Raw genomic sequence first — 26,847 nt, 5'->3', positions numbered from 1 at the left:
GTGCCATGTCTGTCTGTCAGGCTATAATCCTGGCTACAGCCAGAGGCGTAACTATCGTCCCGCAGCCCCCGCCGTGGCGGGGAGGCGCTGAGGGTATGTGGGCGCCGGGGGGGCTGCGGGACGACAGTCACTGTCTGGCTGCCTGTGTGCACCGTCCGGGTCCCAGCACTCCCGGCTATTGCCGCAGCGCTGCTCTCACTGATACAAAAAGTGACACTTGGAAAATGGCTGCCCCCATACCGCAGACAGTTTTTCGTCTGCTGTATGGGGGCAGCCATTTTCCAAGTGTCACTTTCGTTAGCAGCAGTAGCCGGGAGAGCTGGGTCCCGGCGCAGACGGATGCGGCCCAAGGTAAAATACACACGCTCTCTCCCCTCAATTCCCCCCCCCCCCCCCCCCCCAGCGCGCCACGGCTCCCCGCTGCTTGTTTTTTTTTAGGGGGGGGGGGGGGCCCCCCTGAATTTTCGGCAGGGGGGCGCACAATTATTAGTTACGCCTCTGGCTACAGCTTCTCTTGTCACGCTCATTTATAAAATCATATAAAGCCATGTTATACCCTTTTTTTAGATCGCACCTAATTACCGGTCCATGCCGTTTTGTTGTCGGTTTGACACGGTAACGGGTGCGATCTGAAAGGGCTTACCGGGTCCAGCAAACCGACAACAACCCGACATTACGAACCGGTAAAAAAGCAGGGTTCTTACCGGTTCGTTGCTGTGCAGTGTGAATGGGTTAATTGAGTCAAGCGACCACATTAATGGAAGAGGCAGTGCTTGGAGTAGCGTCAGCTCCTCCCCGCCCCTGATGACACTGCGCTGCTCCGCCCCACCCCGCATGACGTCAGCGAACCAGCAATATTGTGGGGAAAAAGCGCTGACATCACACACCCTGTCTGAAACCACCTGAGCATGCCTGCATTTTTCCTGGCTCTCCACGAAAAGGGACGGTTACCACCCACAAACATCGGCTTCCTGTCAATCAAACTGCGGGCCGATTGCGAAACAATAATTCACTGAATTTTTTGCATGCTCGCTGAGACCCAGACACATGCGCAGTTATTCAATAATCCATCGGATTGTGAACAGGTCTGAATAACCTCCTTATAGGGGGAGACTTTTATTGGCTGTGTACCTTGGATATGGTGCAAGCATGTGGGGGCCAGTAGCTGAGCGGTCTATGTACTAATGGAGAGAAATAATGTGGACGAAGATAAAGAATCAACCAATCATCTCCTAACTGTCTATTGGCAAAAATACAGATGGAGCGCCTCTAGTTCTTGCGGGGGCTGGCGATAGAATCTGGGGACAATCTGGGGCTCTCCATCTACAAATCCCATCAAGATCTGCCACAGGAACCAATATTTCTAGCATATCCATTAATACGGTGGCAAAACGAATACTTAATCTTAACTTAAAAATCTGGAAGATCCAAGGTGTAGCCTATCTAAGAGACATGCTGGATGCCCACTCCTTGCTCCCCTTTGCTACCTTACAATGACAATTTTCACTACCCCCATCTGAACACTTCCATTACCTCCAAACCGCACACTGGTGGAAAGCCTATTTTTCTCTATATTCCCCCTCAGATGCCACATCGCAGATAGTATTCTCTAGAGCAGGCATTCCCAACCACGGTCCTCAAAGCACACCAACAGTGCAGGTTTTAGTGATATCCAGGCTCGAGCACGGGTGACTTAATTAGAACCTGAGTGATTCTGATTAAACCATCTGTGCTGAAGCCTGGATACCACAAACACCTGCACTGTTGGTGTGCCTTGAGGACCGTGGTTGGGAATACCTGCTCTAGACCATTCTCGATAAACACCTGAAGCGATATTTCCTTCTGCTATAAAACTTTGATAACTCCCATTGTTTTTTCCAAAGCGGCCTCTCATGTGAAATGGGAGGCGGATTTGGGTAGAACATTCACTCCCGCCCAATTGCGGCAGATTTTCCTAACCTCCTACACAATGTCCCGGTGTCTGAACCACACAGAGATGCACATCAAGCTCATCAACAGACTCTACCTGACTCCAGACAGTCTCCACACCTTCTGGCCTTCCTGCTCCAACCAATGCTGGAGGCTGTGTGGCTGCATAGTCAATATATTTCACTATTCTGGTCTTGCCTCAAAATTCAGAACTACTGGTCGGATGTTTTCAACCTAATCTCTACCCTGGGGGCTGGGTCCCGCCCCCCCCCCCTTGCAGGGAGCCAGGCAGTGATGAGAGAGAGAGAAGACCGGCTGCTGCTGTGGCTCAGCCTCTCTCCCCAGCTCAGCACACGCTGCTCAGTGCCATGTACTGAGCTGGGGTCAGATCAAGCTGCAAAAAGTGATAAAGCAGGGAGTGATAAACCATACCTCCCAACTGTCCTGCTTTTTTGGGACGTTCCCTCGTCCCTCCCGTGGCCAGCAGTGTCCCGCGTGGGAGGGGGTGTCCACAGCGGCGATAACTGGAGCGTCGCCTCGTGGGACAAGCATGAGTGTGAGATGCTCGCGCATCCACCTCAGATGGAGCGCCTCTCTACTGGTGAACGTCAGTGCAGGGAATCTGGCGATTCCCAGCGCTGGCTGAGAGGCGTCGGTCCATTTGTGGGTTTGTTTGTGTCTGTCTCCTCACTAGCCCGTACCGTGTTCTGGGTGTTTAACCCATTGACCGTAAAGCATACTTGCCTACTTTTGATTTCACCTCTCCGGGAGAAGCCCGGAGAGGCAACACGTCAGGGGGGCGGGGCAAGGCTGACATCACTTGGCCCCACCCCCAATGCTGAAAACGCTGTGATTCGTGGGCCACAGAGAAGGGATGGGGCTTAAATGCCGCGAAATTACGCAATTGCGTCATTTAAGCCCCGCCCCCTCACCGCGGACCCGCGATTTATGGTAATTAAACCAGCGGGCAAGAGGGGAGCGGGGGCTATCACTAGAAAGCGGGAGACTTGCCTTGGGGGGCCGGGAGAAGGACCCGATGTTCGGGAGGCTCCAGGCCATTCCGGGAGGGTAGGCAAGCCTGCCGTAAAGGTCTCCATGTAAATGCCATTATTAAGAAGTTGCTATCACGGTATCATACAAAAAAATTCAGCAAATCTAATTATGCTTAAATTGCATGAGCCCAAATGAAACTTTAAACAGACTCAGGGTGATAACTTGGGAGTGAGATAATATTTACTTTCATGACCTTTTCCTCTATTTTGTTTTATTTTACTACATTTTCTTCCTAACAATTGGTTTTCGTCACCGTAATACTTGTAAAGAGATTTTTTAATTGACGTTGACCTAATAAGGGAATAAATGTAGCTCTTTTAGCGATGCAAGAAAAAAAAAAGAAGCAGCCTGTGAGTTTTCTGTGAGCTGTTGAGCGAGGAGGACAAGGTGTGGTTTGGCACTTACTGCCCAGTTTGGCTGACCATTGTAACAATGATGAATGTTTTATGGGACGTATAAAATAGACATTTTGGAAAGACCTTTTACAAGTGCAATTTAATGCCAAATTATCTAGTTGAAAAATATCTTATCCCTGGCTGATATAATGAATTTCACAACAATCAGTGGGGTTCAACTTTTTTCGTTCATGGATTCTGATAATAGCCATTTGTGGACTGAACAAATATGTAATTTGCATATAAACCAGTGTTTTATGAATATTAATCAGGGATTATGCATATTAGTCAGGCCCCATGAATATTAGTCTATATCCCAGCACATACTGCTGTTTGCTAGGCTGCGGAGGATCCAAGGGGGTGGCTTCCAATTAGCAGCAGATGTATCCTTTCCCTGATGATGTCCCTCTGCTGCTGCTGCCCATGGATGGGTACCTACCAATGATGGGTCATTATCAGTGACATGGCACCATCTTTACTTGGACAGAAAATATAATTTATTGCTAATATAGGAATACTACTAATGTATTCCTGTCAGATGGCAATTAAAAAATAAATTAGAATATGAAGTGGATTATAGCTATAACTCATGTGTAGAGCATTATAGGAAACCGTTCCTTACAGACAGAGAACAATTAGGTTCTCAGGTTGATTTGTCCCTTCTAAAAAACATAATTTCCCCTCTGAGGAAGATGTACCTTATCTTAAAGAATGAATCGTTCAAAATGAAATATAGTTTCTGAAAAATATAACTAACCATACAAATACTAATGATATGTTCTCCATTACTTGAAAGCAATTGTTAGCCTAATGTTAAAGTTTATCTTATACATTGTTACGATCAATCCTCATGAATATAGTATCTGCCATCTACCTCAGTCGGTTCCTGCATCCTAACAGCCGGTGCGCTAACCGGATCCCAATAGATGTAATGATCCAGTTGAGTCTGTTACTGGACACTGAAATGTTAACCCCCTAATCAGTGTTTTAGGCTTTGGTGTCCATTCATTAACCTTATACTGTAATATAAATAGTTTGACAAAAAGGTGACCTTATTACTGTATATTGGAACAACTGGAAGCAAACACATGGAAATAATTCCAGACTCACATGTGATTTCAGTAGTCAACAACAAAAGGCACTCACCCCCCCACCCCCCCCCCCCCCCACCCCCATGCATCTTAGTGTAAAAGGGGTCTTTATAACCCTTTAAACTTATCTCAGAACTGAAACCCTCTAAGTGCGGTGCCCATTATGACTGTACGGGTGGTATTACTGTAGCCACTTTATAAGGAAGTGTGTCTCTACCCACAAACTATAAATTTGTGCCCTCCCATACAAGGAAGACGGCGCATGCAAAAGTGCTGGGGAATTTGGTTAAGATTTGCGTCCTCTCTTTCCACAGAGTATACCTGCCTAAACTCACTCCTAACCGATGGCCTTATTCTAGTTCACTCTAAGAGGCAAATTCCTTCTCAAATGGACAAAACCATGTGCACTGCAGGTGGGGCAGATGTAACATGTGCAGACAGAGTTATATTTGGGTGGGGTTTCTCTTCAAAGTGAGACCTATATTGCAGTGTAAATATAAAGCAGTCAGTATTTTCCCTGCACAGAAAAAAAATAATTCACCCAAATCTAATTCTATCTGCACCTGTTATATCTGCCCCCCTGCAGTGCACATGGTTTTGTCCATCTGAGAAGGAATTTGCCTCTAAGAGTGAACTAGAATAAGGGCCCATGTGACCAATGAGAGTGTAACTATTATCCCTGTCAGGCCAGTGTCTGGTGACCTCATGGGTGAAATTTAATAGGATGAGAGATTCAGAAAGTGAGAGATTTGGTAAGAAATCTCCAGTTTTAAAGCGGCAATCATTTAAACTTCAAAACCTGTTTGATTTTGAAGTTTAAAGGATTGCCGCTTTAAAAAAAAAAAACAAGATTTTTTTGCGACTTTTCTACTCTCAGCCAGTCTAAAAAAATCTGTTGAATTGTCTGTTATGTTAGACTCCTCCCATCATTTTGTGCCTCCACAATACTGCCATGTATGTGCTGTCTGCTGACTACACATGTCATGTGATGACCTTCTGCAGTCACTTGCTGGGGTCTCATCATTATTTTTATTGTCTGATGGGGTCCCAGAGCAAAACAGTTTGAGGACTCCTGTTCTAGATCACTGTATAACAAGCTACTTCATTGTACATCAATGATGACGGCTTTATCGGCAACATCTTATGGCGCACAGTAGGTCAACCTAACTTTATTGAAACTTGTCAAGTAACAGCTCTTAATTTTTTTTGAGAAAGTGCCCAAGGGAGAAGCGCTCCAAGATTTTGCATAGATTACCATGTTTAATGTAACAGTATTTTAAGTGCCTGTGTTAGGTAAGAATTGCTTAGCCAGGAAACTGTGGAAAACAGTCGGTATGAAGACTAGAAGAGATGGATTATGGGTTCAACTTTAAAGAGTTTGTTGATTATACGGTGTTGTGAAAGCTGCTATTTTACGTTCTTTGAGACGTTGTAGTGAAATTTTGTTTGCGTGTAAGTGATAATTAGTGTATGATCAGTTGTGAGAGTATGTTGGCTATTGTTCGTGGTACATTTTTGTGGCCTGAAATAAACATTTCTCAAGTGAGGTAGAGAAGTTTTTGGCTTTTTTTACCTGATGTAATAAGTAGCCTACGTGTCACCTTATTTTTCTTGGCCCTAGTGACTTCACTGTGCCTTATTCCCAGAATTGTGCCGGTAGTTCCATAAAGTGTGGGTTCTTGTGAAATAAATTACTAAGACTTCCAGCTATGAGCTGGGCATGTTCCTGTTTGGGCTGTGTTGGCACTGGCTGGATGCAGTCATCACTAAAATGGTATACCGCTTGGGTGCTCTACATCTTCTCCAGACAAGTCCTCTACCGATGCTGTTGCCACTCTACAGTACAACAATGTTCTTTATAAAGCACATAAGCAAGTGGTTAGGGTTATGATCAGGATTATAGGGTTAGAGTTGGAGAATTTTCTGAGAGGTTTATTCGGTTTCTCCGCATGGAGGCAGAAGGGAATCAGTACTGAGAGTGTGGGTAATGTGCTATAGGAGATCAGAAGGAACCGGTAATGCGTAACAGGTAACCGTGCTGGGCCAAAAGTGCCGACACTGGACATCAAAGGCACAGAGGGGTAGATGTATTAAGCAATGATAAGGTAGAAGATTTAATAAAGTGCCTGGTACTTTATCACTGGCCAATCAGCTCCTGACAGTTAAGTTACAGGCTGGTTTTAAAAAGGGACAGTTAGGAGCTGATTGGCCGGTGATAAAGTACCAGGCACTATATCACTTCTCCTCCCTTATCACTGCTTCATACATCTACCCCATACTGAAGTTCTGAGTGACGTTGCACTAGCAACTTTCAGTTGTCTAAGAAGCATGTAAATAGGGTCTCTGGTGTTCCACTTGCTTGCCAGGATCAGCTGAGTAAAAGAAGAAACCTCACTGGTGGAAGTGCAGTCAGATGACATTTATAAAAAAGAAACGCCCATTTAGCACAGCTGGTGGCATCTGACATGGGAAGCATTTAGGTCTAGATGCTGGAGAAGGCACAGGGGACCAGCAGGCAGTGGAGGACCACAGCGGAACCAATTTTACAAAGATGGACATGTAGTCAGTTTGGGCTTGGGGAGCCTGCTGCACACCTCACGTGCCGAATGCCAAGCATCTTGTTTTTCCCCTTAATGTGACATCTCCCTGATCATACATAATTCAGTTTCCTTCTTGGTTACTAATCTTTACAATAGTGAACATATTATCCATCCAGTAGTTTTTACAAAGTGGACAAACAAATAAACAGACAAAACTCTAAATTTCATTAATGTTTCTTTAAGTAGATCTTCTAAAGAGTGGAGAAGCAGACAGGTGGAGAAGTTGCCCATTGCAACCAGATTCTACCAAGTTTTATTCAAGCACATTCTATAAAAATGTTAGTTTTCTAATAGCTTATTGGTATAGTATGGACAACTTCTCTACTTGTCTACTTCTGCACTCTTTAGAGGTTTGATACATCATCCCTATTTATTTTATGTTGTAAGACAAAATACACCTGCAACCAATGTTTCCTTTAAGCTGTGCGCGTGTGCGGGCGCACATAACTCGCCAAGCGCTCGCATATACATTACAACAGAGAGCACAAAGGTAGGTTGCCGCCCTCCATCCGCACACCTGTCAGAGCTGCAGCAGGCTCCAGGCATGTTTTAGTTGAGCGGTCGCGCAGGGTGCTGCCATAATGGATCCTGCACATGCTGTGTGGCGCCGGTGTCTGATGTCAGATGCCGGCGCCACACAGTGTGAGCTCAAAAACGAGGATTGACACCACTGGAAGCACTGGAATAAATTATTTGACATTATACTGTGCTGGTTAATTATTTTATTTATTAAAAATTAACCATTTTGTTTATACAATGCTATTACACTGTATACAGACATAGAAGACTGCAAATGAAAACACAATTAGACCAGTTGACATGATCATAATACAGTTTTATTACTGCATACTGTAGGCATCTGTGCACATGGGGTAGATATGGGTACAGGGTACACACTTGCAAAATGCGCCTTGGACCCTGACCACCATAATAATCACATTTTCTGAATTTGAAGTCATGTGTCATACCGTTGCATTCATTAAGCTGGCAGAATAACTGTAGTGATGACGTCCTACAGTCGAGTCAACATTTACAAACAGCGACAGATCCCTTAATTATTGGGTATGCAACAGAAAGCAAGTTTAAAACATAGGGCCAAATGTAATAGGGTGCGAGAATCAGAAAATGAGAGATTTTGGAGAGTTTTCCCATGTTTTTAAAGCGGCAATCATTTACACAGCAAAACAAGGTTGATTGTTGCCTTGTAATTGATTGCCGCTTTAAAAAAAAAATGGGGGAAAACTCTCCCAAAATCTCTCACTTTCTGATTTTTACACCTTGTTACATTTGGCCCATAATACTGGTTGATTATATTGTCTCTATGTTGTCGGCTAAACTTTCGTTATTTACTATGGAGGGTGAGAAATCTTGCGCCTGATTTTTCTGTGGAAAACATGAACGGTGAATTTGATTTTGTGCATTTTATTCTAAACCTGCTTTGTGTTTTATTGCAGAGTAACCTATCAGAGAAACGATGATGATGAGGAAGAAGCCGCGAGGGAAAGACGCCGGCGCGCTCGCCAGGAAAGACAACGGGGGCAGAAGGATGATGGAGAAGGACATGAAATCAACTCTCAGAATAAGTAGGTTAAGTTCAGATTTTTAATTTTCCATTCTGCGAGGAAGATGTAAAAAGGGAGAGAGAGTGAGAGACCAAGTGCCAAATAATCAGCTTTTAATGGGTATGGAACATTCGGTCGACCCAAGAAAGGTCAACACTCCTTAGGTTGACACCAGAAGGTCGACAGGCAGAAGTACGACAGGGACTGAAGGTCAACAGAGTCCTTAGGTCGACCGGAGGAAGGTCGACATTGCAGAAGGTCAACACTTTTTTTTTTTTAAGCATCTAGATCTGGACACTGTGTAAGTGTACGGCAGCCTATCGAATCGCTCGCAATGCTTCGGGCATGGTGCTTCCCTACGCTTGGCACACTATTCTATTCTCCTTCCATGCCCTAGCGGATTGTAGGGAATGAACTACCGCCTGTTCTGGAACAACAGTGGGGAAAAAAATAAAAAAACATGTGTCAACCTCCTGCATTGTCGACCTTCCAACGGTCGACGAAAGGACCCTGTTGACCTTCAGTCTCTATCGACCGTCCATCTGTCGACATTCCGGTGACGACCTAAGGAGTGTTGACCTTTCCTGTGTGGACCTAACAACCGCATCCCCTTTTAACTGCCATGTTACAGGCTGTGCTTGAAACATTGGGGGTTATTCTAGTCCATTCTTTCTGACAAAATTCTTCTTAGATGGACAAAACCATTTGCACTGCAGGGGGGCAGATGTAACTTGTGCAGAGAGAATTAGATTTGGGTGGGGTTTTTCTTCAAAGTGAGATCTATATTGAAGTGTAAAATCATGCAGTCAGTATTTACCCTGCACAGAAACAAAATAACTCACCCAAATCTAATTCTCTCTGCACATGTTACATCTGCCCCCCTGCAGTGCACATGGTTTTGTCCATCTAAGAAGGATTTTGTCAGAAAGAATGAACTAGAATAAACCCCATTATTAGATGGTACTTTATCTCTCAAATCAACATGGTTGAACCACCCTGTATTCTATTGATAAAGAGGTATTGCTTTGTTTGAAGGGGTGTTGTGTTCACTTCAAATTCATCACACTTTGGCCCTTATTCTGGTTGGTGCGGTCGAGCCGCATATGCGGCTCCGACCGCACCAGACGAATCCCCGCCCACCCTACGGATCGCCACGGCCGTCCGTACACGGACGGCTGGCGATCCGCATAAAAATGGTGGAGGGGGAGCTGCCCCCTGCATTCGATGGTCGTCGACCATCGAAGGCAGGTCCGCACGCCGCGGCAGCTCCCGCAAGCTGAGACCACACGGACAATCGTCCGTGTGGTAGCTTGTATGGGGGCTGAAAGCTGACATCCGGCGACGTCAGCTTTCCGCCCCCATGAGTTGCGTCATGCCCTCATTAGCATGCGTACGCCCCGCGTTTGCATGGGAACGCCCATGAAACGCGGGGCGTATACATAGGGAAATGAGGGCATGAAGCCCCTCACTCCCCTATACGCCCCCTTTGCGGCGTAGTAAATTTCTGTGCGGCGAATTCGCCTGCACATGCGCAGATTGACCTCTGCGCATGTGCAGACGGAAAACATCGGCGGTACGGCCGCACGCGGGCCGTACCGCGCGAATCTGAATAAGGGCCTTTGTTTTGTAAAAAGTCATGGGAAACCCATACCAGGAACAGCCGACTGTCTGCAGCGGCAGAACAGGAAGCCAGAGTATCTCCAGTCACCCTTAAGAATGTAAATATGGCAGCGAGTTGAAAGGGAGGTTAGAAGTTGCCGTCTCCTTGAATGTCAAACTTTATTTACATTAAATGACTGTACATGAACCAATTCAAGAAAATATCTCAGCTTTATTTATATTTTAAAGAACCCTTTCACTAAAGTAACCCAGTGTCATTAACCATGGATATAAATAAGTTTTTCGCAAAAACCTTGAGGCACGGAGATGTGCCTCTGAAATTACTTTGTGAGTGGGGCTTTAGAATTATTTTGGGATAAAACTAAATTATCTGTGGACAAGAGAGCAACAAGACCTTTTCTTTGGGCAGTATTCAATGAGAAAAATTCTCTGTGTTTTATGGCGAGTTTGTGCTATTTTCGCGTTGGAAGGAGCATTTTGCTCTCCAAAAGTGAACCACCCTATTCAATGTGATATTTTCGCCGTCTTTTTAAGTGATTTTCGCCGTGTCTCTCCATGTAGCAATTCTCCATCTTTTCATGGAGAACTGGAATGTGAACTTTTAAACTAAAAGGTTTTTTTTTTCATGTTATTTTTATTCATGTGCTTATAGCACATGAATATATATTTAATTAAAAAATATATATATTTTAAATTTTTTTTTTTTTTTTACACAGAGCAGCCAGCAGGGGGCCGGAGCTCTCGAGCCGCTCATTAGATATTCATATATTCACTGCACCCGATCATTACATATGCACGATCGGTTGCAGTGAATACTGGGTCCCCCGCTGGCTATAGGGGGGGGGGCAGCTTGTGCTGCCTGGGTCCCGGGGGGCCCTCCTCCCCTCCACATATGTTCTGGGGCAGCCAGGGAGACTATAATCTCCCTGGCTGCCACCGTCCCCCGGCTCCCTGCCAGCTCCCTGCCGCGGACGCTTGTCCGCTGCAGGGGTTAAGACTCGCCGCGAGTGGCGGCGAGTCTTAACCACATTGAATAGTGGGAGCAGGAGTGGCAGCGAGCCCTCCGGAACAGGGCGAGTGCATGGCGAGAGAAAAAATCTCTCGCCATGCACGGAGAATTTTTCTCATTGAATACTGCCCTTTGAACATAGTACCCATATTTTCATGACCGATTGGCATTATTTACAATTTTTGTCCAACCGTGACATTGTATTAGTTTATCCGCAGGGCCCTGTCTTTGTTTGTAATGTTTCGATCACCGCAGATGGACCCCATCAGCCAAGTATACCATAGATATTTTAATGGCTGGAAACAAGTCATTGGCTTGTCTGTACTAGACTTGTTTTGTGTTTACCTGTGGTATTTTTTTTTGGGGGGGGGGGGGGGGTTAAATTTGTCTATTTACTATTATTGTTTTTGTTTTTTTGTTTTTTAGGTTTTCTATCCAAGTTTAAACAGTAATGTTTATTAATATGTTTTATATGGATGAAGGTTTGTCATATCGCCGCGGTCTCCTCTAAGCCACATATATAAAATACAAACTTTATAAGTGATGGGAACTGTATATAGGACTCAGATGAGGGGGAAATTTAATAGGATGATGGCCAATAAATAAACAGGCGCCAGACTGGGGGAAATTTAATAGGATGAGAGATTCAGAAAGTGAGAGATTTGGTAAGAAATCTCCAGGTTTTTTTAAAGCGGCAATCATTTACACTGCAAAATCAGTTTGATTTTGCAGTGTAAATGTAAACGGGAGATTTCTTACCAAATCTCTCACTTTCTGATTCTCTCATCCTATTATATTTCACCCGAGGTCTCACCATAAGGGGGATAGAACATCTCTCTACTACTACCCGCTACTAGTACTGTACCTCTTTCTGCACCATCATGTACAGTGTTCTGCTAACTTTTCCCACTCATGTTAATCCCTACATACAGTACCTTCATATCTCCCGACACTATAATACCAATTGGACTATATAATATAGACTGCATTCTGACGGTGCTACGTAACATTCAGTATTTCTGCAGTGTTTATATAACCATTTTATACAAGGACACTTTTAAAGCATTCTTCCATTAGAAGTGTCTTACTATCGCCATCTGTAGATGGTAACAACTATAGGAGGACTGCCATCTGTACTTTACCTATACTCTCTATGTTATTAGGCCAGATAAAACTGGTCAGGGGTAGTCTGGGGCTATTATTTTGTTTCTGTGCAGGGAAAATACTGACTGCTTTATTTTACACTGCAATATAGATCTCACTTTGAAGAAAAACCCCACCCAAATCTAATTCTCTCTGCACAAGTTACATCTGCCCCACCCGCAGTGCACATGGTTTTGTCCATCGAAGAAGGATTTTGTCAGAAAGAATGAACTAGAATAACCCCCTATGTTATTAGGCCAGATAAAACTGGTCAGGGGTAGTCTGGGGCTATTTCTGTCTATCGCCCTCCAGAGAGCTTGTTAAATGTGATGCTATCTCATGCGCTCAGGGCAGTACAGATGAGTGCATTGACCGTTAGGGAAACAGTGAGCTGCCAGTTTAGTGGAACATGTTAATGAAAGCTGAGATGTATGTAGCCTGGGGGCGTATATACAACTAATATCAGTCTTTAGCTCTCAGTATAAAAACACAGGAATATAAGACCCAATGTGGGTACTCCTGCACCATAGTATTTGCAGAAGTATAATTAAGTGTCAGATGGATAATGATGCATTTTCAAATGGGTGTGGATCGTATTGTCGACCTGACTTAGGTCGACAGTCATTAGGTCGACACCGTTGGGTCGACAGGCAGCAAGGTCGACAGGGTTGTAGGTCGACACAGGTGAAGGTCGACAAGTGTCTAGGTTGACATGGGACAAGGTCAACAAATGCGTTAGATCGACAAGGGTTAGGTCGCGAGGTCGACATGGTTTTTTTCACTGTTTTTTACCCAAATGTCGACATGGACACAGTCAACCGCAGCCCCTCGCATCGCTTGTTTCGCTCGCAATGTTTCGGGCACGGTGCCTCGCTGCGCTTTTAACCAATTTGCACTCCTAGGTCCTTTTACAACTCTGATTTGCCTAATTTTGATTATGGATAGCACACTGGTTATGTTTCCCAAGATGCACAACCTTACATTTATCAACACTGAACTGTATTTTCCATTTATCTGCCCACTCATCTAATTTATTTAAATCCCTCTGTATCATGCAGACATCCTGGTCCATTCTAATCACCATACCCAGTCTTGTATCATCTGCAAAGATGGACACTTTGCTTAGTATTCTGTCCTTTATATCGTTAATAAATATTTTAAATGAAAGAGGCCCTAGCACCGAACCCTGTGGTACGCCACCTAATACTGATATCCAATTTGAAAAAGCACCATTTACCACCACTCTTATGTTCTATGGAACTCTACAGCTGTCTTCTACTGTCTACAGAACTAAACCTCTTCGACTTGTCACACATCCCCAGCATAATTAACTCTGTGGGAGATGTTTGACGTAGGGAAAAGAGTGGAGAATTTTGCCGTTTGAGAAGTTCGCAATCAGCTCCTCCTTACTTGAGAACTGATTGGCTGCTCCTCAATTGGCTCACATTTCCACTTTTTCACATCTATTACTGTATGGTCTAAAAAATTTCCAATACATTCTCGCTGCCTTATTTGAAATTTGCATAGGTGGCAAGTAGCAAATGCCAGGAATCCACCATTTATCTAATCTACCGCTAGAGATAAGAGGCCTGTCTTTTGGAATAAACCTCATTTGATGTTATTCAATGGACCTCAATTATTAGTGCCCCGTTATTTAAATTTACAAAGCATTTTATTAATGTGCTTTATGGAAATAAGATTTTTTGTTTTTAATATGCAATACACAATCTATTTACTTTTTTAATTCATCAAAATGCCTACATTGATTAATGCTTCTGACCAGGGAAGGAGATGGGGTAGGACAGAAAATACTAGTATGTCAATGATGGTCCATGTCTATGTGTTTTGGTTAATAAATTAGTTTTTTTTCCCCTTACAGCTTCTCATCAGAAGAGACCGGATCATCTTTAATAGCAAATGCTGATGTTTCAACGGAAGATGAAGCTGCATTGTTGGACAGATTGGCTAAACGAGAGGAGAGGCGACAGAAGCGCCTAAAAGAGGCAATGGAACGTCAGAAGGAGTTCGACCCAACCATATCTGTAACAAATGAGGAAAACTCAGTGATCTCTAAAAGCAGCAGAAATGGAGGAGAGGAAGATGAAGTTAATGATACTGCTCCTAAAGAAAATGACATTCAACCTCATAAAGTACAACATGAAGCTGAAGAGACTGAAACAGTAGAAACTTCCTTTGAGAAGAATGATAGGAAAGAAGAGGAGGTGGAACATGTAGAAACAGATCAAGCAGAGGTCGAACAGGAAGTACAGGCGGAGGCACCTGAGGAACCTCTCATAGAGGAAAATCAGGTAGAAGTGACTTTCCAAATTAAAAATATAGAAGTATCTAGGTTTGATACAGATGGGGAAGTGCAAATAGAGGCTAAGGTGGTTAGACAAGAAAATGAGAAGGATCAGGAGGAGAAAGAGGTAGAAGAACATAGAGATGTCGAGGAAAGGGAGAAAATTGAAGAAGAAGCTAAACAGGAGGTGGTAGAGAGGGAAAGAGCTGAAGCAGAGAGAAGGGCGGCTGAGGAAAGGAAAAGGATTGAGGAAGAGGCAAAACGCGAGGCAGCAGAGAGGGAAAGAGCTGAAGCTGAGAGGAAAGCTGCAGAGGAAAGGGAGAGGATAGAGGCAGAACAGCGGGAGAAAGCTGAGGCAGAGGAGAGAGAAAGGCAGAGGCTTCAGGAAGAAGAGAGGAAGGCAGCAGAGGAAAAGGCAGCAGCAGAAAGAAGGGCTCAAGAACAACTCAAAGCAGAAAAGAAAAGGGAAGAGGAGGAAAGGAAAAGACTAGAGTCAGAGGAAAAGCGGAAAGCAGAAGAAAAAAAGGCAGCAGAAGAGCGGGAAAGGAAGAAAGCAGAAGAGAAGGCTAGGTTAGAGTCTCTTAAACAAAAAGAGGACAAATTAAAGGCAGAAGAGAAAAAAGACAAGAAAGCTGATGACAAACAGGTAAAAGAAAAGAAGGTGGAGGAAAAGAGCCAGCAAGCCTTCCTGAGGAAGCAGGTACATTGTTTCCTAGCACTTTTTGCACCTGTGTTTTGCAAAATGGAATGGCAGACAAAATTTTGTGCCTCACTCACACCCGATTAATTCTGTTAAATTTACTACCTCTTCCTTGTGAACTTGTCTTGCTGCAAGTTGAGGTTTTTACTTGCACATTAACACCTTGCTTACACCTCTCACTGCTAGAATGGCATGACTAAGCTTCCTGTAATCCAATGGACAGAGAATCAAACAGGCATGTGAGATGTACTTGATTTTCGAGCGTCACATTTTGGGGGTCACTGGTGGTGTTTGGTCACGTTTGCAACAAGAGTTTTGGTGTTTATCACAAGCTTCCATGAATGCTCTCATTAAGCAGGCCACGGCAATATGGCGCTTCATTATCCACTGATTAGGAAAATATTGTAATGGATATTTCAAAGTAAAATAGCTAAAGAGAGTAAGAAATGAAGAATAACTAGTCAGTAACCTACTCTGAACAGTATGACTAATGAACAATTTAGGTTTCAGTACGTGCCAACCAAAATAATATCTACATTCCAGTTTTATTAGGGAAAAGTACTTAGTAATGTTTTTATGATAGCCCACCAAAAGCCACAAAATGTGCTTTGACCATTGGTAATTCTGGATTGCTCATCTCCATGAATTTGTATAAACAGATACAGTATATTTTATCCCAGAAAATGGCTGGGAAAGGGACACCTATAATATATCTTACTAGGTGGCCCATGCAAAAAATTCACATGCGAATAAACTACAATAAATTTTATAGCGAGGTTGGGGGTTTGTAGTAGGATGAAAGAAGACCCGGTTCATTTGTAGCCATTTCAAATAGCTGAGCAAAACTGACCATCTTAGCCGTGCCGTGTCAACGCATCCAGGGAAAGAAGTCTAGGGTCAAAAGTCAATTTTTTTTATTATATTTTTTAAACAAACAATACAATGTGCAATTCTAAATTAACAATTCGTCAGAAGTGGAGAACTTGACCTTTAAAATAAAATAATACCTCATTTATCAATTTTTGTTAAGTATCAAGGGAGAAAAAGGGATTGTCACCAAAAATCACCTTCTAGAAATAATAATATGATAATATTTGCAAGCCCATAGTATAAAGTTGATTTATAGATAAGAAATATAATCAGCACGGTAAAAAGCAGTCCCCATGGTCCCAACCTTGTCTCCAGGATAATTCTATGTATATGTATGTTTACATTTCAGCTTTTAGAACATGTAAAAGAATGTTCCCATGAAAACTGTTGCTATTAATCACAATGAACTGCTGAAATGGCTCTAATGGTTTATTGTGTTTTTTTTTTTTTTTTCGTTTTTTAAGTACAGGTTGAGTATCCCTTCTCCGAAATGCTCGGGACCACGAGCATTTTGGATGAGGGATTTTTTTCAGATTTTGGAATATTTTTTTTTCATACTTATCTGGTCCCCTGGGGGTGCCCCAATGGTCCCCGGTGTCCAAGGCAGCCTTCAGGATCCTCTTCGGCTTTTCTGGTCCCAGGAGTGCATTGCGTGAGTGCGTGGGCACATTCACTCAATGCACCCCTGGGACCGGATATGCTGCTAAAGAGGATCCCGGAGGCTGCCTTGGACATTGGTGGACGAGCAAATGAAAAAAAAGGGTCTGGGGGACAAAAAAAATACCCTGAAATATTCAGAAAAAAATCACAGTTTTCAGAATATTTCGGTTTTTGGAATACACGGATAAGGGAGACCCGACCTGTAATATTTTCTCTAACTAATAATTTAACCATTAAATTAGAACATCAGAAAAGTAATACAAATAAGTAATAGGCACTTCTTCTAAGTAGCAGGATTAGTTGATACTGTTTTTAGAGATGAAACTTCAACCCCAAATCAGGGGCGTCTTGTACTTTGGACCCCTGTGGTTTTATTGGGTGGGGGAGGGGAACAGTTTGATTATTTTCTGGAATCATGGAATGCGGGTTGTGAGGCACGTTCTATAAAAGAACTTCTACACAACTCTAAGTTTTTTTTTTTAGCAAAAAGCAGTTCAGTCCTAGTTATAAATAAGCACAGCTGTGCTGCAAGCAGCAATGCACCCTTCATTACCCTTCAGCACCCTGCTGTCTTGTCCAGCGCTTTATTTGCCTGCAAAGGTGCACCTTGAGATAAATGTTGCACGTACAATACACCGACAGAACATTACCTAGAGTCACATGTCAACCTTAAACATGAAAAGGGTGAAGACAAAGAAAATAAGTTTGAAACTAAAAAGGAAAAAGATGAGAAAATACGAGCAGGATTCAAAAAAGAAGAGGTAAACCGTTGACAATTTATTTTATTTTAATTTTTTTGGGATGTTTTGTTTTTATTATTTTTGGATTATGTGGCAAGAATGTTGCCTAGATTTAAAGCACTTGTTGCATATTTATTCAAATAAATCTTAAACTGAGATTGTGCAGTAGATAATGTAGAAATGGCTTCAGAAAAATGTATGGCCAATCACAGTATTAGAATTATATCAGCATTACAGAGTATTTAAGATCAACCAACACCTCCAGTGTCCTTGTGTAGGCAAGTTTGAAATGGGAACCATGGCTGAGCATATTTGAGCATCTACACATGGACAGCGTGAAGCTCCGGTCAAACTGGTTCATGGATATTGGGATGTCAGACCCACCTCTACTCTATGTTACATCTGTTGGTTCATGCAAGCGACTGCCAGAAGTGTCTTCTGATGCCTATGGCAAATGGGTTTTGTGAACTCTTCACCGTGGATGCTGGAGATGTAGAAAAATGGTGGTACTGCCTCCTTCCTCATTCCTGTTCGTGTTGGGCGAACCCAACTTATATTGGACTAGGAAGCAATACAGTGACATTTATGAATGCTGGTGCACACAAAATGATGTCCTAACCCAGCGGTTCTCAACGTTTTTTTCTCGCCTGTACCCCTTGATGGGGCTTTTCATTTATGAGTACCCCCTCCTCTCAGTATTTACAAGTGGAGTGGAAGTGAGCGGTATGCGGAGTAGTGTGCGGTCAGGTATTGCGTCCCTTTGTGTCTGGCCGCTGGCTGCGTACTGTCTCCAGTGGTCCGGCTAACGCCTGCAACAGTTTTACTCAATTCTGTGTACAAAAAGGAGGAAAGGGAGATGTAACAATCTTTTGGGGAGACATAAAATAGCAACCAATCAGCTTCAATCTATAATTTTTCTAACACAACCTGTTAGAAGCTGATTGGTTCATAATTTAGCTCTGTACAGGGTTTGATACATCTCGCAGGAGCTATGGTGGCCATCGTTATTTCTTAGGTTCAATTCTCTCTTTTCGATTCTGTTTTTCTATTTCCACTCTGCTCAGTGTCCTAACAGTTTCTAAAGTATTATTTAATATACCTTACATAAAGAAATAACACTTCAATTTTATGTATAACTTGGACAATACAATAACAAATACTCCAAGACTAACATGTTACTCAGTAAAAGCAACCAACTGTTCTCTACCCTTCAACAAAATTCTCTGCATTACATTTTATTAGAAACGCAGACAATGGTGCAAATGGTGTCTTACAATGTGGTAAGTATCAACGCCACCTATGTTATAGGGGTTACTACAGATTTATACAGGAAGACTGATTAATGCTTGGGCGTAATTTGGTTTCAGTAGGGCAGACATCCGAATGTGAGGGGTTGAGTTGACTATATATATGTACTGCAGCCAAAGAGAGTACTGTATTTGTATTATCATAGTGCATTATTTCCTTGACTGTCCTTGGTTGTTAGAACTGCTCTGTTAAAAATCGCCACTCGCCAATCCCAATAACTTTTTGGCTGGAGTCGGCGAGTCGAGTATTTCCAACATGTTGGATTTTCACTACACATCCCAGCATGCTCTGAATCAGATTTAGCATGGCCAAATAGCAAAACTGAAGCAGAGCATGCTGGGATGTGTAGTTCAACAACAGCTGGAGTGTCAAGGTTAGCCATCAAAGGTTTAAAGTATGTTCTAGTAGCCCATTTATATAGAGTATTAACATATTACTTAAAGACCGCTTGTTGTCTACATACATGGAGGCAGCCAGATTCTAAGGGGTGCCGGATGACCTCCCGAAAGTCGGTTTTCCGACGGTCAGTAGACTAATATCGGAACCAGATTCTAAGCTGAGTAGTCTCCCTAGAAATTGTGGCATCACCGAAGCACATTTAGCCCAATTTTCTTAAAGCACTTATGTCTTCTTTTTGAATTGTGTCCTCGTTTTGGCAAAAAAACAATGCTACCCCCAGTTGGTGTTGATGGGAAGAACAGTAATTTGGTTTTATCATCCCATTACATATTATCTGCTGAATATATGTAACAGCAGACGCCACGCTCTGAAAGCAGTCAGGAGCTGGCTGCAAGAAAGGGCTGGCTTGTGATTGGACATGACACTTGTCTAATCAATTATGCTCTACCCCTTTTTTTATTGATTTTTTTTAAAAGTCTGTATTAACTAAGAAATCTAATCAATTGGATTTATTGATTTTATAGGAGAGGGATTGCATTGTGCTCTGCAGCTTACTCACTTTCTATCTTCTTGGCCTTTTATCTCTTCCTAACAGGTTAAAGATGCAAGATCTATTAAAGATAAGGGTTCTAAGGATGAATTAAAGGCCAACTGGGAGAGGAAAAAAGGATTTCCAGACAACAAAGCCCAAAATGGTGAAAGTTTACACGAAGTCGCACCACAGAAGCTTAAACATATTGACAAGTTTGGGTAATAAAGCCTCTCCAATATGTATGTTTTGCTTTAAATAAAAAATAAATAGTGAATTTGGGGAATAAATACCGGTATGTTGCCTTAATACGCTATGCAAAGCAAGAGTGAGCAGACGCACAATGCGACAGGACAAGGACCACTTGTATAGATGTAGCACAGTGGAACTCATGAATAAGAAGCCGCTGCATTGTAGAACTCTGTATACGGGTTCAGAGACTCAGTCGCTTACATGTTGCATATCAAAATAATCAGCTTCCAGTCTCCTGGTGGGCTCCATTCACTTCTTGTTACTAAAAAAGATGCATTATTGGATGAACAAGACGTGAACGCCCAGCGTTTTATGGGCATCCCCATAAAAAAATACTGGGCATCCCCGAATGCAGGCCTGTCGATGCCTGTATGGGGTGGGTGACTGACATCAGCAGGTGGGGCGCTGGCGTTTACCTGTTCGTGAACCGGTCTGAATCAGGCTCTTAGTTATTCTAAGTATCTTTTGTGAGATATACACATTTTCGTATAATTTGAGATTTTTGCTATACTTGACTCCCATTTATTTGGATTAAATATTCACTTCTCCGCAGAATGTTTTACGTGTGGTTGCTATCAGTTGTTATTACTATAACACGCCCATTTCGTGTCTGACCACTGGGCATTCCATCCTGCCTCTATACATGTCCCCGCTGCCATTTTTACCCAGAATCCACAGCTGCTGGATGACCGTTCATATCTATAATTAGAACGGACTTGGAATGAACCAAGAAAGGCTTGGGAAAGCCGTATTTCTGTAACTTGTATGGCTTCTGTTAATTTGCTCACAGAACAGTTCCAATGAATTTTAAAAGCCCGTGCGTCCCCATGCCAGAATCGTCTTACTTTTAAATCCACTTTAGATTTCTTTGGCCAGTTGATGCTTTACTCAGGTCCTTTATTGATTTAAATCTATTCTGTATCCAGCTGAGCAAAGCGAAATGCACTTCAGAACCCAACCAAACATTCATAGCACAAAGCAGGATTGTGTATAGGTTTATGCATGCATAGTAGGGCAGTATGGAACCGGAATTGAGCTGCAAAAAGGTCATATACAGTACAAGGATTAGACCTTAATGAAATGTGTTTTGTAGAACAATTGTGCAGATAGTTTTTCTTTATATGACAAAAAACACAGATTTTCCCAGTCTGTCTCTTCTACCATTCAAATGAAATAAATATATATTTATGAAGATGTAAGGGCTGGAAAGGAACAAGTAACTGCAACTTGGTAACACCAGGCTGCACTGCAGGTGGGGCAGATGTAACAGGTGCAGAGAGGATGGCAAATCAGGATGCTGTCAGTTGAAATTCCAGTGCCGGAATCCTAATTTAGCTAGAAATGCAGACACCACAATGTCGAAAGCCGGCATCCTAATCATAAGTATGCGGGGGTCTTTAGTTTTAGGCTGCAGTGGGGAAGAGGGTTAGATTTAAGCACTGGGGGGATAGGAATAGGGTTAAGCGTGGTGCAAAAAAACCTCAAAACAAACATCAAAACTATTCAGTAATACCACCTGTGGCCAGCAGGGTAAAGACAGAACCAAGTTTCTCTGCCATTACTTTTTAACCTTTAAGAAGCCTACACACTGGGTGATGTTTTAAAAGATATACATGACGACGACATCATTTTTGTGCATATTGTCCATTGTATACGCACTATATAGTTAACGATGTGCACTCCTGCTGGTCCTTAGCGACTTCCTCTGTCCCAATTTCAGAATATCTTCAACTACAGCATACATGGAATGTGGCCACTAACGATATTATTTGTAATATCGCTCAGTGTGTACGCACTATATCGTTTGTCCAGGAGTTCACGGGAAATCGTTGACAACATTGCATTGTTTGCAATGTCATCTAGTGTGTACCCGGCTTAAGACTTGAGTCTTGCTGAGAGTTGAAATGAGATGTAGACTATTTAGTACCCCATGAATATACATTGTATACTTGGAGTTGTTGGCGTTATGCATATGTGTTAACAATATATTATACCTATACAATATATTTTACTTGTTGGTATCCTGTTTGTCTTTATGTTTTTTATTAGTGGTTTGAAAGGTCAGTCAAGCACTGATCAGACAGACTCTGGGTCCAAGGTGGAAGCAGGAAAGAAAGTGGATGACCTGCGGCGCCGCAAAGGGGAGACAGAAACCGGAGAATCTGATAAGTTAAAACAGAAGCAGCAGGAAGCCTCCATGGAGCTGGACGAGCTGAAGAAAAGACGCGAGGAACGGAAAAAAGCGATGGAAGAGGAAGAACAGAGGAAGAAGCAGGAAGAGGCGGAGAGAAAAGCCAAAGAGGAGGTAGGACACTACAGAGGGGAGATAGCGGCCATTTTGTGCACTAAACAATCATTTTCTTCTTTCCACATATCAGATGGTAATGAATGCTCACGATCAATGAATACGTTAGAAAGATTTGAAATCTCAACCTTGTCACATAGACTTACAAAATGGCCACCTTCACTGTGTGAGTGCATCCGGTGCTTTGTAACCACATAATGGGGCTAATTCAGATGTGGTTGGAGTTACTATTATAAGTAGTGCTGCTGTCGCAGTAGGGATCTGACCTGCACTCTAGGATGGATCAGTCACTTACTATTTGGTGGCTTGTGGCATCCATGGGGACACAGAGACCCGGAAATCTCCATACAACCAGGGAGATCCCTAGCCTCTTTGTCTACCTATAAATGACGTCCACATACCTCTATTTTGGAAAATATAGGATGTCCCTGCCTACTTCCTGCCCCTCAAATGGCAACAGACTGTCAAGTTCGATAGTCTACAGCCGGTCAGCTTCTTATATCACAGGACCCCACTTGAACGGGTCCTACGCATGTGCAGAGTACTGGCCATCAGTACTTGATGCATGATGTTGCAGACTCTCAATATGGCAAAGAGTCTCCCGGCATTAAACAATATCGTTTTATTCAGCAATGTTTACTCTTTGGGGCACTTTTCTTTATAAAAAAAAAAGCAACAAATATTTTTAATATATATACTGTAGCTTGATCAACCGCACAACGCTTACAGGCATTCAGTCTAAAGTGCACAAATCAGCAGCATAAACTGACAAAAATTTGTCCACGCCCTAAGTCATAATTTATTTATTTATTAACAGTTTCTTATATAGCGCACACATATTCCGCAGCGCTTTACAGAGAATATTCGAACATTCACATCAGTCCCTGCCGCAGTGGAGCTTAGAATCTATATTCCCTACCACATATACACGCACACACATTCATTCTAAGGTAAATTTTCTTAGGAGCCAAATAACCTACCAGTATAACCTACAGATTGTGGGAGGAAAACAGAGTACCCGGAGGAAACCCACGCAAGTACAAGGAAAATATACAAACTCCACACAGTTAGGGCCATGGTGGGAATCAAACCCATTACCTCAGTGCTGTGTGGCAGTAATGCTAACCATTACACCATCCGTACTGCCTGTCATAATGAACTACCCTTTTGAAAATAGCCATCAGGGGATGCATGGCAGGAGTGTATTGTAATGTGTAACTTTTATTATGCCTGATCGTGTGAACAAATTTTTGTCCGTTTATGCTGCTGATTCCTGCACTTTAGACTGAATGCCTGTTTTCAAATATATTTTGCACTTTATCAACTTTGAATAGTTTCTTTCTATGGATTACAAGGTCTGTGAATAAAGCCACCATCACAAAGTCGCCATTTCACTGTAGACATTGACACTGGCATTTTGTGGGTACAATTTAATGAAGCTGACAGTTGAGGACCTCAAACTAGAGATTCTAATGTACTTGTCTTCTTGCTCAGTTGTGCACTAAGGCCTCCTACTTCTCTTTCTACTCTGGTTAGAGCCTGTTTGTGCTGTTCTCTGAACGGAGTAGTACACCGTTGTAGGAAATGTTCAGTTTCTTGGCAATTTCTCTCATGGAAAAGCTTTCATTTCTAAGAACAAGAATAGACTGTCGAATTTCACATGAAAGTTCTCTTTTTCTGGACAGAGAGTATAATCGAACCCACAAATGTGATAATCCAAGGTGAATTTTTACCTCATCCATGTATAAAAATAAAAGTACATCTCTTTAATAGAGTTTAATCTAAGTACATCTCTTTAACCATTGCTGTTCTCATTTTTGTATCCTTCTAGGAAGAAAAGAAGAGGCTTAAGGAAGAGATAGAAAGGAGAAGAGCTGAAGCTGCAGAGAAACGGCAGAAGCTTCCAGACGATGGCGTAGCTGAAGACAAGAAACCCTTTAAGTGTTTAACCCCCAAAGGCTCATATCTTAAGGTACAGGCACAAAATCATGTTATCTTGATCCATTGCTGTCTGTTTTGTACACTGTGGCTATTATGCATGTGATCTTCTGTTTGTTTTTTTATTTTGCTTATGGTTATTTTGCTTCAGTTTCATAATTGGGATGTCAGTGTCCCTTTGCAATAGAATTTTGGAAATTCATAAAACATTCTCTTTTCAGCCTGATATCTGACAACCCAGAGTTCTGAGGTCCTGTGTCCTCATAGCGGTCATCTATTTTGAAGTCCACACTGTGCTGCCATTACTACACTCTTCCATATTGTTCTGTTTATCTAGAGTAATAGTATAGTGATGGCAGGGTATATGACAGCGTTTATCAACCACTGTGCCGTGGCACACGAGTGTGCCCCCAGATCTAGAGATGTCCACACCATTTTACAAACACCGCCACCGGTTCAACTGTTATGCAGTCTTGTGTTCATGTGAGGGCCAATGTATTATTTTTTTTTTTGTTACCTGTGAGGACCAGTGTGATTGTTTTTTTCTTGTGGGGGCCAATGAGTTTTTTTTTTTCCTGTGGGGGACAATGTTATCTTTCCCTGTGGGGGTCTGATGGTGTGCCTTGGTTATTTTAATATCTTGTTTGGCGTGCCACGAGTTGAAAAAAATCAGTGGTATATGATATGAGAAGTAAGGGAGAGTTCAATTAGCCGTGGTAATTCACAGTGGACCCATTGAAGCAGCGGGCCTATTCAGTTAGCCCCAGAAGCTGCCCCAATAAATTGCCTGTTGACAGATACACCTCATAGAATGTGACGGCAGATAAGAACAACTTCTAGTTTGACTCATTTTTGGTCCCTTAGGTAATATAAAGATTTTTGTTCCTTTGTTCTTTGTATGGATATTTCGATGCCTATGCCAGATGCCTAGACCATGTTTATCGATAGGTTTGGGAACTTATCTCGTATTCTATGGTTTAACTTAGCAGTGTAATTTCCTGGGCAAGATAAAGATGCTATTTTTGAGTAATGCTGGGCATTAAAGGCTGTGGGATACTACCTGTTTTTTCAGGGGATAAATATATAATTTAATTCCCCCCATAGACTGCAACTTATCCACAATATTAGCATTGAAAGCATTGTCCGGAGGGCAACAGACTATTATTTTTAATAATACATTTTACAAACTAAACCTACTATTACAAAGTAGAAGGTACCCCCCTTATACTATGCATTTAAAAGAAAGGGGAGGAAAATGTGTTGTAGATTATTACATAACTGTCAACATTTCGGACTGCAAAATTGACACAGCTTTGGCCACTCCACCAATGAGCCCACACCAGCCCCTGAACTTGCCCATTTCATGTGAGCACATGCCCTGTTCCCACAGCCACTGTTCTTTTAGCCATTTCATGTAAAACTGTGCCCTATTTTAACCTTCCATTTCCCATTCAGCCATTTTGTGTGAGACAATACACCATTCTCACTCCCATGCTCCTTTCCGCCATTATGTGCCACTCCCATGGTCCTATCAGCCTCTAACAACTGGAACCAGATATACCTAAACAAAGTGCAGACATTGGTTTTGTGTCCTATATGAAGGCAGCTTATTTATTTATTTATTAGAAACTGGGGACATCACAGAGGAATAAACTAAAGGCAATTCTATATTTACTGTAGGTGGTTGTTACACTTTTTACAATGTATTCTGAAATTCTAGAAATAGCATTGCCATTGCCTAATACACATAATGTATTTTCTTTTTATAAAGTCCTTTGTCACTTTATACGGGTGCCGGACGGCTCCCCGACAGTCGGGATTCCGATAGTCAATACTCCAATGTCGGAATCCCGACCACCATTGAGGGAGAATAAAATAGGTGGCGAGCGCAGCTCACCACCGTGCCCGCAGCGTGGTGAGCGCAGCGAGCCCACAAGGGGCTTCATTGCGCTCCCCACGCTGTGCAGTCGGGATTCCGACGTCTGAGTAATGACTGTCGGAATCCCGACTGTCGGGTAATTATACCACACCACTTTATACTGTGTAGGTTATTAAACTGCTTTAAGGTGTGTTAGAATTTGAGCGCTTGATTATATAATTGTGAAATAATGTAGGAAAAACCTTCCAAAAACTATAAAACGAATTCAAAACAGTCATACATTATAACTACATTCAGTTCTACTGAGCTCATTGGCCCTGGCTGGGTTTCTTGTGTATTGCATTGACCCAGTCAGAGTAAACTTTTCGTTCACACCTCACTAAGGGGGACATATGGTCAGGAAAATCTTTATTGTAAGGTTAAATTGTCTAGACAATGCGCAGAACCTCTTGGGAACCCCCCTTATGACTAAATTAGGCATTCTAAAGTTTTCAATTGGCCTAATTAGCCAAATAATTAAGTGTAATTTTTGTGGCAAAAAAAAAAAAATTACCTCAAATTGC

General features: G+C 42.5%; 1 protein-coding gene across 5 annotated transcripts in view; it reads left to right on the top strand.

Annotated features, from left to right (window-relative positions):
- Positions 1-26,847, top strand: part of LOC146073963 (non-muscle caldesmon-like) — a 164,976-nt gene that overhangs the window by 121,030 nt on the left and 17,099 nt on the right. For 3 of the 5 annotated variants that reach the window (XM_083181587.1, XM_083181588.1, XM_083181589.1), the window contains 6 exons: positions 8,523-8,651; positions 14,282-15,404; positions 17,618-17,695; positions 19,977-20,131; positions 22,212-22,467; positions 24,299-24,439. In XM_083181587.1, coding sequence (XP_083037713.1) covers positions 8,523-8,651; positions 14,282-15,404; positions 17,618-17,695; positions 19,977-20,131; positions 22,212-22,467; positions 24,299-24,439 — 1,882 coding nt within the window. The remainder of the gene's footprint in view (positions 1-8,522; positions 8,652-14,281; positions 15,405-17,617; positions 17,696-19,976; positions 20,132-22,211; positions 22,468-24,298; positions 24,440-26,847) is intronic. The other 2 variants (XM_083181591.1, XM_083181590.1) reach the window with 1 other exon arrangement.

The sequence above is a fragment of the Crinia signifera genome, chromosome 4, assembly GCF_055691185.1.
Source record: "Crinia signifera chromosome 4, ASM5569118v1, whole genome shotgun sequence".
Lineage (NCBI taxonomy): Eukaryota > Metazoa > Chordata > Amphibia > Anura > Myobatrachidae > Crinia > Crinia signifera.
The sequence above is the reverse complement of the archived record's forward strand: the minus strand, read 5'-3'. Positions and strand labels throughout refer to the sequence as shown.